Source organism: Panthera uncia, chromosome F2 (genome assembly GCF_023721935.1).
Source record: "Panthera uncia isolate 11264 chromosome F2, Puncia_PCG_1.0, whole genome shotgun sequence".
Classification (NCBI taxonomy): domain Eukaryota; kingdom Metazoa; phylum Chordata; class Mammalia; order Carnivora; family Felidae; genus Panthera; species Panthera uncia.
In genome coordinates, this window is record NC_064812.1 from 47,880,921 (window position 1) to 47,895,614 (window position 14,694).

Consider the following 14,694-nt stretch of genomic DNA (forward strand, 5'->3'; position numbering starts at 1 on the left):
TACCTCCAGATTGCCAACAGACACATGATGAGTTCAACATCACTCATCATCAGAGAAATACAAATCAAAATCACATTGAGATATGACCTCACACCAGTCAGAGTGGCTAAAATTAACAACAGGAAACAACATTGTTGAGGACAATGTGGAGAAACAGGAACACTCTTGCACTGTTGGTGTGAATGCAAACTGGTACAGCTGCTCTGGAAAACAGTGTGGACGTTCCTCAAAAAATGAAAAATAGAAATGCCCTATGACCCAGCAGTAGCACTGCTAGGAATTTACCCAAGGGACACAGGAGTGCTGATGCATAGGGGCACATGTACTCCAATGTTTATAGCAGCGCTTTCAATAATAACCAAATTATGGAAAAAGCCTAAATGTCCATCAGCTGATGAATGGATAAAGAAGACGTGGTTTATATATACAATGGCATACTACTTGGCAATGAGAAAAAATGAAATCTTGCCATTTGCAACAATGTGGATGGAACTGCAGGGTATTATGCTAAGTGAAATAAGTCAGGCAGAGAAAGACAGATACCATATGTTTTTACTCATATGTGGATCCTGAGAAACTTAACAGAAGACCATAGGGGAGGGGAAGGGGGAAAAAAGTTACAGAGAGGGAAGGGGGCAAACCATAAGAGACTCTTAAATACAGAGAACAAACTGAGGGTTGATGGTGGGGGTGTTGCAGGGAAGAGGGTAAAATGGGTGATGGGCATTAAGGAGGGCACTTGTTGGGATGAGCAGTGGGTGTTTTATGAAAGCGATGAAACATGGGAATCTACTTCTGAAGCCAAGAGCACACTGTATACACTGTATGTTAGCTAACTTGACAGTAAATTATATTAAAAATAAAATCATGGTAGCCATTCTCAAAAGGCAAAAAGAAAAAAGTGGGAAATGCTATGTAAAACTGGGGATAGGGGGTATATGTGAAATATACCCTTTCGGCTCACTTTTGCTGAGATCCTATAAGTGCTCTAAACTGTAAAGTCTATTAAGAAAATATTAAGCGAATTAATATATTACATTAGAAAATATCTACCTAATGCAAAAAATAGCCATAAAAAAGGAATGGAAGGAAAAAAACCATCAGGATCAATAGCACTTCTAAGCACCAACTTTTTTCTGGGATGCTCAAAAGTGTGCACTGGGGCTGAGAATATAAAACCCCACAATACTGAAGCCAAAAACTTATTGGAACTCAGAGCCCTGAACTTTACATTTTTATTAGGTAGAATTTCAAAGTATATATCCTGTGTCTGAAACTCTCCGCTTTTGGTTTGTGAAGACTAGGTATCTTTTTTACTATTAGTATAATGGCATATTTTATCTTTCAGAACTAAGTTGACTACCACTTTTTTTAAGTATCTCTAGTTATTGTTTGCTATGTCAAATTTTGCCTGGAAAAGACAGAGCATACTGATATAGGTAGGATAACAATAAAATATACATAAATAGTTGATTGATGCCAACTTAATTTAATATTTTTTCTTATACACAATAACCACAGAAACTGGCTGATTAGTGAAATAAGCTGGTTGTTATTTTTTCAACCAGTCATACTTCGAAAAAAATAACACCTGTGAAGACTTTAATTGGTGTGATAGGAACTGGATATGCCCAAATTACAAGCAACATTGTACACATCTATTACAGTCAGGATCCATTGGCATGTGAAGCTTAAGTAAGAAGACTTAGGAAGTTAACAAAGGAAATTGAGCCAGAAATACGCTTCACTTATTTCATAGATTGCTAAAGATTAATCCTAAATTCTATCACTCTTTTGAATAATTAAATCTCTCTGAAACTTCATCCAATATACATTCCTAAAAGATCAAAATACACATAATTATGCTTTGGAAATCATACTGGTGCTAATTTTAAACCTAGATAATAAAAGTATAATTTGAGCAACAGTCTCTACATTTTCTGATAAAAATTCAAAATCTTGAGGAAAGTCGAGAAGTATTACATCTAATGCTTCTCTTTGATATATCAAGTTTGTCACTACCATAAAAGAAAATTTGATTAGGTTGACAGAACTTATTCTTCACCTAGGTATGTTTATTTATAAGAACTACAGTATTTCAGGGCTGAAACGGGCTTTGAAGATCATTTATTGTAATTGTCATTCTTCTCTAAGGAGGACAAATGATTTTTAAAACTGTATAAATGTAAGCACCACATATTTGTATTTGGGAATCAGTGGCAAAATAATGCTACTTTTGACTTATTCAATATAATCACAGACTGTCCAATGCAATAGATAGATTCCACCATTATTCTTATTTTTTTCTCTTTTTTGTTTCCTTTATTTTTTTAAATATTTATTTTTGAGAGAGACAGAGACAGAGAATGAGCAGGGGAGGGACAGAGAGAGAGGGAGACACAGAATACAAAGCAGGCTCCAGGCTCTGAGCTATGAGCACAGAGCCCAACACAGGGCTCAAACTCATGAGCCATGAGGTCATGACCTGAGCCAAAGTCAGATGCTTAACCAACTGAGACACCCAGGCACCCCTCCACCACTATTTTTAAAGACCTTTACTAAAAAGAAGTTGAAACCAGCATTAGTCTAAAAAATTGCATCAAGTCAGTACCTCCTTAACATTCTGATGCTAAATTTAAATATCTTAGGTTGATATTTTAGACTGAGACACATATTAGTCATCATTAGTAATCAAATGCATTAAAAGCTCATTATTATTCCCCATATACACCTCAAAATATTAATGTCCTCACATATAGACAAGACTGAAGTATTATTTTTTATACAAAATAGTCTTGGGATTGAGGCATGGACCAAAATGTGGTATTTCTGATACCAAAGGAGGGACTCATAATAAATCAAAACATTCATATTAAAGAATATATATTTCTATTCAATAAAAAATGCTGAATTTATAAATATTCAATTATTTTTTTTCCCAAGTCAGTTTACTACTTGCTTTTTTATATATACTGTTGGCCAAAAATGGCATTAATAACTCATTAGAAAAAGTGTTTCATGAACAAAAATACATCAAAAATTCAATTTTTACAAGCATGATAAAATATGTGTTTGGCTAAATATGGGTTAAACATTGTATTTCAAAACTGTGATAAATAAAAACAAAAAAAAACACAGGAAAGAAATTTGGAACAAATTTAGTAAAGAGTTATAATCTCACCAAATTATTTTGTTTAATGTTTATTTTTGAAAGGAAGAAAGGGAGAGAGCGCATGAGCAGGAGAGGGGCAGAGAGAAAGAGAGAGAGAGAATCCCAAGCAGGCTCCATGGTGTCAGTGCAGAGCCTGACACAGGGCTTGAACCTATGAACTGTGAGATCATGACCTGGGCTGAAACCGGGAGTCGGCCACTTCACTGACTAAGCCACCCAGGTGCCCCTCACCAAATTTAACAAGTTTATTAGAGAATCTTAGGTTTTCAAGCATAACCTTGCCTGTAGTCATATTTACTTTTTTCTTATAAAACAACCCTCCATATTGGTGCTATGCTGTACCTCACTTTTCTATTATACGTTGACTCACTCAAAGGACATCTTTGCCAGGTTTTCCTTAACTTCACCATATTTTTATCATTAACAGTCACAGTATGGAATTAGCAACTCAGACTCATTCTTTTTAGAATTTAATTTTAAGTTTATCTGAAATATTCACCTCCTCCTAGTGCTATATCCCTCACTACACTTCACGGCTCTGAAACTTGAAATGGAAGTATTTCTCTCAAACACTACCTCTTCCATTATAATCTTAGGCACTAAATACTCCACTGTTTCACTAAGAGAAAAGCCAGGCAAGGCTACAAACCTCTCTCTATTATCTTTTATTGGGAAATAGGGATTCCTTACTGGAGGAGATCTAAGGCTGCTCTGACCCACCTACCACAGTTCCTCTTGTATCAGTGTCTTAGTCAGTTTGGGCTGCTATAACAAAATCCTATAGACTGGGCGGCTTAAACAACATTTATTTCTCACAGTTTTGGATACTGTGAAGTCCTAGATACAGATGCCAGTAGATTCAGTGTCTGGTAAGATCTCTCTTTCTTATTTGCAGATACCTGCCTTCTTGTATCCCCATATGGGTAAGAGAGAGAGAGATCATCTCTCTCATGTCTCTTCTTATAAAGGCACTAATCCCATTCATGAGGGCTCCACTCTAGTGACTTAATCACTTGTCAAAGGCTCCACCTCCAAACAGCATCATATTGGGGATTAGGCCTTAAACATATTAATTTTGGGGGGCATAAACATTGAGTCCATAGCAGGTGACATTTCTTACTAATGGGCTCTCATAGATAGAAACAATTGTACAAAATGACTTAATGCTGCCTACGCTTTTTTTGTATGTGTAACCAGGAAATCCACACATCCCTGTCATGCTGAATATTGGACATGATGGCAGCTTCACTGCTGCTACCCCTTAGCTCAGCCTCACCTATTCTCTGTATTTTCCACTGATAATGTATAGCACAGGTACAGATAAAGAAACTTGCTGCTTAAGTAGGCATTCAATCAGGAGAACAGGAAAAATGGATATAACTTCTCACTGCATTTCTCCTTCTTTGGTCTTTGATTGACTGTAAGGACAATAGAGCAAGAAGGGCAGGGCCATGGGGAAATATAGAGAGACGTGGAAATAAGGCCAGTCCTAAGATCTTCAAGCCAATACAGAATGATTTTTTAATAAAAAACAGGCAGGATTCTAAATGTCTAATTAAAAGGTCACATTAAGTAAATTAATGTGCTTAAGTACATTAAGTAAAATAATATGAAGAAATGTTATATCAAACATTAAAACAATGAAAAATTACAAATGCCAGTACTATGTTATATAAAGAAGATGATTCAAAATTGCATTAAACTCACCATGACCTGGAGGAAATTTTTTCCATTTAATGAGTGCAACTAGCTCACATATGGATAAAGTTGGCCACTCCTCATAATATGGACATTTATGAATTAATTTCATCTTTTCTTTATTTTCAAGCTTTATGTTTTCCTGAAAAAGTCATTAAAAAAGAAGGAAAATGTATAGCAGATAGATAAATGGCATAACAGAAAAATAAAGGTTATATAGCACAAAATACATTTGAATTTTATAGGAGCATCATTCCAAGACCACATAACCATATTGAAATTTTAGTCTTCTGGTGTGCTACTAAAATTATATTTACCCACCTTTCATAATATTTTTAGACTTCCATAAATATTTTTGCATTTCTTAAAAATCTTGTCATAATCCAGACTAAACTCAAAAGTTGTACATGATAATATCAAATAATTGATACTTATATTTTGAAAATAAAACATACCAAATATTGTTAGAAGTGAGTGACTCTGAATTCAGGAATTTGGAAGGAAGTTGAATTCTGAGATAGTTGTCTGTACCACTGACACTGAGACCACTATATCAAAAGAAATCCTGACTATTTTTAGAGACCTAAGTCAAGAAGATGGATGACTCACCATCTCCCTCCAACCAAAGAACCCAACTGTAGCCGATGCCAGTGCCTTATTGCACCAGCACCAGACTTAGACCCTTTCAAGAAAAGCTGGCAGAGCAGAACAATGGGGGCCTTTTGATGAAGTCATTTATACAAACTTTCTCTGCCATCAGGTGAGGAGAAATCAAAAAAGCGAACATTTTGTATTTGACTTAAGGAGAGTAAGTTGGTAAACTTGAAGTAAATAAATTATCTTAATGTAGCAGAATTAGGGGATCAGAATTAAGTTGTGATCACCTATTCATGCAACTCTGGGTTTTGAATGTCTATTAAAGCGATAAAATAGCATGCCAATTATTCCCAACTGTTTTTTTTTCAGGTGGACTGTACAGATTTAGAGATCTGTCTGTATGATTGTCTGGTATTCCTAACACATGACATGCTGTTGACAACCAAAACATGCTTGTTGAATGAATATATGAATAAATGGATGCATAAATGAATGGATTTAAAATTCATGAAAAACCAAAAGTGCTCAAAATACACATAAAATATATTCATAGAGACCTTTCTTTCTACTTCAACTACCCATCATCATCAGAAACTTAAGTAATTGTTCACCAAATAAACCACATTTTTATTGTCTCCAAGTCAAGTTATATTAAAAAATAAAAGAAATGTGGACATCTTATGTCTAGAGGCAAAACTTAGCTTGAATTTATACATCTATTGTGTTAATATAGATTAGATATGATCATACCGATTTTAACCTCACATAATCCTTTGCTGGGATTTTAAGAATTTCACAATCTTCTTCTGTGATCACTGAGTACTCCTTTGTGTCTGATTCAGTCTGAGCTGTAACTTCCAGGGTTCCAAAGGTACTCCATTGTCGAAGCTATAAAAATATGGAGGCAAATTAAACTTCATTATCATTCATCAACATAAAAATACCAGTGATTGTGACGGGAGCAGTCTAGAAGAGTCTGCAAAAGCACTGATTGCAGGTCAAACTCCGAGTCTATGAAAAAAGGGGATCTAAACAGTCTTGCATGGGTGTCATACTTCTGCCCAATGTTACCTTCCCAGGGCAAGAAAAAATTCCCATTTTCTCACTAGCATGAAGAAAATAACTGTAAGAATAGATCTTCTGTTTTACCCACTGATTCATTTTAAGTACATAGAATAATGCTTGGAACATAGTAGCCATTCAATAAATATTTGTTGAAAGAGTGAGGAAATAGAATTTATATACTTGGTCTTCTGCTTATTTTATTATCCTCATATGTTGGTAGTAATAATGAAAATGAATATAGTGTTATGCAATATATAAATCACTGGCATATATATATATATATATACACATGTAGGATGTCCTAATTTATTATGTAAAAGATAAATATTTAGCATGCCAAAATGTTACTCTAGAGTACTTAATTGTAAATAAGATATATATTATAGATAGATAGATAGATAGATACTTATCATAGATAATATATATCTATGAAATTGAGAAGCTTCTTAGGGAAAACATCAGGTCTATATGGTTAAGATGATATGAGAGGACATCTGCTCCTACATTTCAGATCCATAGAAAGGCTGAACAGTTATCTTTTTAGTTGAATGGATAGCTGAGATTTAATCTGCAAGTCCAGAAATAAAGAGGGATTTTAAACAGTCACTGCTGAAGCAAAGTGGTTCACAGTGATATCAGACCAGAATAAAGGCCAAAGGGGGTGAATTCCAGGGTTTGTCATACATGTGGGAATAGGAGATGAGACTTAGAACCATGGAAGGTGAGGAACTGGAATTGGGCCTTCTAGCATAAAGTCTAGGAACTTGGAGGATCACCTATATGTGAAATGGAGGCAACAAAAACTTTAACCACTAATCCAGCTGTGGAACTGGGAACAGCTGTCATAAAATCAAGATTCTAGGTCTATAAATTGTGTGAGTGCAGAGTATACATTTACAAATAGTACAGGACTCAAAGCTAAAAGATTACTGTAAATTCTGTTACACAACTAGAAAAACAGCTAAGATCCAGGAAAGTATAAATTTAAAACCTTAGGTATGAATTGAGGAAAAAAGGAACTCACATAGGAAGCAATCCCTGCTAATAACAAAATCACAGTAAAAAATTATAAGCCTCACAAGTGAAAAAAAAACCCTACAATGGTAAGTCAACAAAGAACTTTAAAAAATGAACAACTTAAAGAAACTATATACAATTAATATATTAGATCATGAAACCAGAGAATGACATTATGGAAGCAAAAAGGCATTTTGCAAAAGAACAAAATTAAGCTTTTTAAAGTAATAAAGAGTTATTAAAAAAACTCAATGGACACATTGATTAAAACTAAAGAAACAATTCATGAAATGGATAAAATATGAGAAAAATCATTCAGAATAATCATTCAGAAGGAATCTGAAATGAGATTTTAAAAGATATGGAAGATAGATGGAGACCATTCATCATACAGCTACTACGATTTCCAGAAGAAACCAAAAATAATGGGAGAGGAGTAATTATTACATTAAGTGATAATGGCACTAAATTTTCCAGAATAGTGAAGAGGTGAGTCTTAGAAATGAAGTAATACACAACATCTCGATGTATATTTGTATCTTGCATTCCTGCTCAGGTTTTGGTGTAGACCATTAGTCTTTCTCCTCCACGTCCCCCTTCATTATCTTGTTAGACATCAGAAAATTCAAGTAGGTAGTTTTTACATACATTTTTCCAGGTTTTCTAATTGTTTTTAGGATAAGACTTAGTTTGAATTACCTAATAAGCTCTTATGAAAGCAAAAGTCCTCCACAACTTTGAATAATATTCTTAAGGCTTTCTTTCTTGATGCATTAACCAATATCATCAAACTCCTTAATATTATTAGGAAAATATTACATTTCTAATACCCTTTACACACTGTATGTATGTAAACATTGTTTACACTGAATTATTGTATAGCTGAATTATTTTTAAAAATTACTAATATTTACACTTCCATTCCATTATATAACTATGGTCACCTTCAAAGTACTCAAAAAAAATTTCAAACTAGAATTCTATTAACTTAAAATAGGAATATAGAGTGAGGAAAAATAAGCATCAAGTTAATTTTTGACATCATGTGAAACAAATTTAAAAAGATGAATTTCACTTAGAACAATAGTGAATCCAAAGAGGAATACAAAACAGTTGATAAAAAATGTACATCATTGATAATAAATGTAAATAAAATTTATTGATATATAATAATTATAAAATAATTATAAAGTAACTAACATGAGATACCTTTAAAATAAAATAGATTTAAAATACTTTTAGAACAGTAATTCCAAAGAGAAGAGCAGGAAGATTTAAAAAAAAATACTGAGAATATACTTTGGAACTAGGAAAGACAAAAAAAATATATAGCTTTTCTTAGTTAAAATTGCAAATTTAGTAACATAGAAATAAGAACATTATGGATGGAAAAAGAAAACACAATGACACAAAAATAAAGTGATGAAATCTACTATGTCCCTAATAATATCTAATAAACACCTATAATTTGACTTTGGGCACCTGGGTGGTTCAGTTGGTTAAGCCTCTAACTCCTGACTTTGGCTCATGGTTGTGAGATCAAGCTCTGAGTTAGGCTCCACACTTCTTGGGATTCCCTCTCTTTCTTTCTCACCTACCCCCACTCACGTGCACTCTCACTCTCTCAAAATAAATACACATTTACAAAAAATAGATTAAAAATAATTATAGAAAATGACAAATTATTAAAAAAAATATTTTCCAGAAGAGAATAACTAAATAAACCACACACAAAAGAAACATTCTCAATCTTACTATTAAACAGAGAAATGTTTATTCATCTATGAGACTGAAAATATTAAAGTACTCTAACCTATGAGACTGGGGCAATACTTTTCTTATATAACTCAAGAAACTGTAAAACCTTTTAAAATGGGAAATAATCTGGCAATGTTTACTAAAATTAACAAAGGATATATGAAATGCTTTATCCAGGAACATATCTCTTAGGATCTACCTTGTAGAAATGCATTCTTAAGAATGTACTTATAAAACAATGCAGCACATTTTAATAACCTCCAACTGGAGTATTTTTAAAAAGCCACCAGTTAATGTGTGTGTATGTGTGTATTCAACTCAATCTAAATTTTTACATACTGTTTAAAATTAATGACATCTATGTACCTTACCCTTTATGAATACTTATAGTGAAAAAAAGACAAATAGCAGTGAAAATATGTTGAAAATTTTAATAAACTGAACAGTTACAAAAATGGTAATCTATATAAATTTATATAATTGTTTATATGTTTATGTTAGCTCAGAGAAAGTTGTACAAGTGCAAATACCAGGCTATTCAGGGGAAAGGTGGAAGTAAAATGACAAAAAAGACTTATTACCTTTTCCTTAAAACTCTATTTTCTTTCAATTACAGAGTGAGTTTGTATTAAATTTTAAGTTTTGGACATTTTAAAAGACGTTTAAAATAGATTCAAAACAACATGCTGTGTTATTTTCCACACCTGCGTTCTCTCTCTTGGTATCTTTATATTGATATAAATATAAATATATATAAATATATAAATATATTTTTTTTAATTTTTTCTAATATTTGTTTTATTTTTAAGAGACAGAGAGACAGAGACAGAAGAAGGGGCAGAGAGAAAGAAGGAGACACAGAATCCAAAGCAGGCTCCAGGCTCTGAGCTATTAGCACAGAACCCAATGCTGGGCTTGAACCCACCATCTGTGAGATCATGATCTAAGCCAAAGTCAAATGCCCAACTGACTAAGCCACCCAGGTGCCCCAATATATGAAATATCTTAAATGATATATATTAGATGTGTATAGTTATCTCTGAATGATGAAAGTGCAGACAACTATCATTTTCTACTTAATACCTCTCTGTATTTTCTGAAAATTTTAATGAATATAGTAATTTTGAAATCTGGCAACACTACAAAGCTATTTAAATGATATACAGCTCAATGTTTCTCAGTTTTGGGGGAAACACTCATTAAGGTTAGGTAAATAATCCTATTTTGCTGTAGATAGATGTTGGAAGTGCACAAAAGGAGCTATTTCTCTCACTTCTAAATTCTCCTGTTATTTTACTGGAAAATAAATTGATAATTACATTTATTGGGAAATGATATATTCTCATGATTAAAAATTTTTACACTTCTTTAATAATACATGACCCAAACATTTGGTGCTGAATAATATGAGTTGGTAAATCCATTAAGATTTCTTTTATATAAAAACATTGTTGAGGTTTGTTTCAAACTGTATTTTACACAAATGAACTTTTTTAAAAAACAGTAGACCTCTACAGGTATAATTTTTGTTCTCCTTGTTTTATTTTTCCAATGTGTCTAGCTTTCAGGCATTTACACATTAAATAAGATCAATAACTAAAATTAGAATTGCTATTTTTAAACCAAGGAAACATCATGTTCTTAACCCTGTGGAACATATTTTTTTCTCCCTATGGGGCTGAAGAGGCAGATAGAAAATACAAAGCCTCTCTAGATAGGGGTTCATAAATTTAGTCCAAGGATGGACTTTTAGAAGATTCTTGAACTCCTAATATCTCATGCCATAGTTTGTGATTATTTGTAAATTTCCATTTATTTCCTTGAATGACTTTCTATAGCTTTCATGAGATTCTCCAGGATGTCTATGTCTCAGAAAAAAATTACATTTCCCCTATGACTTAAATGGCTTATGTAGAAAGTACATTCTCATAACCAAATAATGTTGTACAATAAGAAAGTGATATGAAAATGTCACATTTCATAATCTCTTACATGCTTATGGAGGATTTTGGTCATATTAGGGGTATATTGTGATATCTAAAAGGTAAAAGCAGGAACTAACCTGAATGTGAGGACAGTCTAATTGGGACCTAACTCAACCCACTAGTTGAGAGACTGGCCTGTCTGCCTCAACAGAAATTCCCTGAGTACATTGATACCAAACCTATATGCTGAGCCAAAGAGGAAGACATTTCCAATTACAGGAAAATAATTGATATTTGAAGAATATATGAAAAGCTATGCAATCCCTAAGTAAAACCTATAAATCAAGTCAATTTGTAGATATAGTCAATAAATTCCTCTTTAAAATTTGTCTAAATAAAGCGTACTATTATGACCCTCATGCATTTTGGCAAGAAGAGTCCAAATATCATAATGGATCAGAAAAGTAGAAGAAATTGTTTTTATTTCCTCCAAAACAGAGTGGTTTTTTCTCAGGGAATTTCCACATCCTCAGTAATTCACATGAAACACTTATTTGAAAGACCTAACACACTGACTGCTTATTTGAATTCTACCCAGCTTAAGACCCAGTTTAACTCCTATCTCTTTTCTAAAGCTACCTGGATCACCCAAGTTTCCCCCCTGATTTCTAATAAATTATGTGCTCTTTGTTTTGCTCTATAACATGCAATAGTCTCATAAGTAAGGCCATTCTAAAAATATTAATAATGTTATATCACTATCTTAAAACTTTGAAGATAAATGAATGTGTTTCCTTCTAATATAGGAAGATTTTCAGCAGCAAAGGAGCCTGGGTTAAATATAATCATCATCTGATGCCACTTTAAGACTAGTACAATTCTACCCAAATATTCTTAACTTCTAAAAGTTCTGTTGTAGGGGTGCCTTTGGTGGTTCAGTCGGTTAAGCTTCTGACTCCGAATTTTGGCTCAGATCATGATCTCACCGGTGTGGGTTTGAGCCCTGCATCAGACTGTGCACTAACAGCCCTATTAAAATCACCTACTATAGTGTTGGATTTGTTTGCTTCTTTCTTCTTTCTTTCCTTCTTTCTTCCTTCCTTCCTTCCTTCCTTCCTTCCTTTTTCTTTCTTTCTTTCTTTCTTTCTTTCTTTCTTTCTTTCTTTCTTTCTTTCTTTTCATTTCTCTCTCTCTCTCTCTCTCTCTCTTTCTTCCCTTTCTTTCCTGTTCTACCAATGTTTACTTTATATGTTTTGAAGTAATAAGTTTCAGTGCATGTTATTTCACAATAATTATCTCTCTTTAGTTTTAATAATGTTCTTGCAATGAAGTCTACTTTCTTACTATTAGAAGAGCAACACCAGCTTTCTTTGGGTTAGTGTGATCTGGTTTATCATCTTCCATTATTTTACTTAGCAACTTCTGGTATATTTGTAATAAGGTGTGTCAGCATATAGGAGGTTATTTTATCTACTCTGACAATCTTTGTTTATTAGTTAAAATACTTAGTCTGCTTATATATAATGTAATTATAGACATATTTAGGTTTAAATTTTCCTTCTTATTATTTGCTATTTGTCTATTTTTGTGTGTCATTTATTCCTTTTTATTTAGTGCTGAACATTGAGGATGAAAAACTGTTATTGCTGTAGACGATATCTTTCTCTGAGATGCTTTACTTTTCAACTTACAGTTAAGTAGTGAGTGTAGAAGCAAATTAACATGATCCAATCAGGAACTGAGGTGTCTGAGGCTGGATTTAGTTCTGGGTTTCTATTGATAGACTAACATGTTTATCAGAAGTTCTTATCCTTGATAGACACAGAGCTCTTTTTTTTTAAGTTTATGTATTTATTTTGAGAGAAACAGAGACAGTATGAGTGGGGAGGGAAAGAGAGAGAGGGAAACAGAGAATCCCAAGCAGGCTCCACGCTGCCAGTGCAGAGCCCTGGCTCAGTGCAGTGCGGGGCTTGAACTCAGGAAACCATGAGGATCATGACCTGAGCCAAAACCAAGAGTTGGACATTTAACCAACTGAGCCACCCAGGTGCTCCTAGACACAGAACTCTTAATTGCTCTCTGTCAAATGCTATGAGACTGAAGACAGTTCTTGTTGGATTTTTAGCTGCATACTTTTACTTGGGTTCTGTGATGATTAATTTTATGTCAACTTGACTGTGTTATAGAGTACCCAAATAAATTGGTAAAATATTATCCTGGGTGTTTTGGATGAGTTGAACATTTAGATTAGTACACAGAATAAAGCATATTGCCTTTTATACTGTGGCAGGCTTCACCCAATCAGCTGAAGGCCTGAATAGAACAAAAGACTGATCCATAACCAAGTAAGAGAGGTTAGGAAAATTCTCCATTCAGCGGCCTTCAATCTGATCTCCATACACAACAGTTATTCCTAACTTTACAGCATCTTCCAGCATTTAAACTCAAACTAGATACTGATTTGACAGATTTTGGACTTGCCAGTCTCCATAACCGACCAAGTCAATTCCTTATTAGCTTATTATCTATCTATCCATCATCTAACCATCATCTATCTATCCATCCATCCATCCACGCATCCTTCCATCTATCCATCCATCCATCCATCCATCCATCCATCCTACTGGTACTGACATTCAGATTTTTATAGATTTTTAGCCTCTTGGTCCATAACTCTTAGGAATAAGCAAATGCCCTAAAGAAAAGAAAGGCATATCAAGGTACCTTTCCTCTGATTTTCTTTTCCCAGTATCTTGCCCCTTCAAGTCTTGATTGTCTACGTAGACTGAACTCAAAATTTTATCACTCTGGTACTCTGAGATTCCTGAAGTTCTGATCCACTGCTTTCTGTTTATTCATCCTTATGATAATTACAAATTGGCAGTTGCCTCAAAGGAAAGCAACATGGAATGTCTGGCTCAAAATAATGCTATTTCCTTTCTTTCTTGAATCATTACCCTTCAAATCCTGGTTCCCTGGTTGCTCTCAAATATCTTCAGACCGTTGTTTGGTTGGTTGCTTTGATCCAGATTTTATAGTGTTCTAGCAAGGAGATTGTTCTGATGCAAACTACTCATCCTGGTCAAAAGCAGACTGAGATTCAACAAACTAAAGGGACTGTTTCTCTAAAATAAAATCTACTTCTGTTTGTATTGTTTGGACTTTGTTGGCTTGCCCTTATCATCCCAAATCATTCAGAGTCATCAATTGGACAATGACATCCAAACCTTTCTCATAGAAGATAAAGGAAGGGTAGAGATTTTGGCAAGATAGTCCACAAAGTTTTACATAAATTAGTATCTATAATAAGAAAAATATTCTGAAGAGCCTTATCGTAGTTTTTACTGTCTTTACTGTCCAAAAATAATGGAAAAAAATTAGATGGCAGCCTTTTAACACAAGGAAGGAATTAGTAACATCCAAGGTATATTTAAATATAAATATAAATATAAATATAAATAT

At 33.6% G+C, this 14,694-nt stretch overlaps 1 protein-coding gene across 3 annotated transcripts in view; it reads right to left on the reverse strand.

Moving 5' to 3' along the window:
* CNBD1 (cyclic nucleotide binding domain containing 1) overlaps nucleotides 1-14,694 on the reverse strand; it is a 453,327-nt gene that overhangs the window by 146,717 nt on the left and 291,916 nt on the right. For all 3 annotated transcript variants that reach the window (XR_007458475.1, XM_049633177.1, XM_049633176.1), the window contains 2 exons: nucleotides 6,218-6,355; nucleotides 4,880-5,012 (listed from right to left, as the gene is read on the reverse strand). Coding sequence is in view for 2 of the 3 variants with exons in the window: in XM_049633177.1 (XP_049489134.1) it covers nucleotides 4,880-5,012; nucleotides 6,218-6,355 (271 nt within the window). In the remaining variant the exon portion in view is untranslated. The remainder of the gene's footprint in view (nucleotides 1-4,879; nucleotides 5,013-6,217; nucleotides 6,356-14,694) is intronic.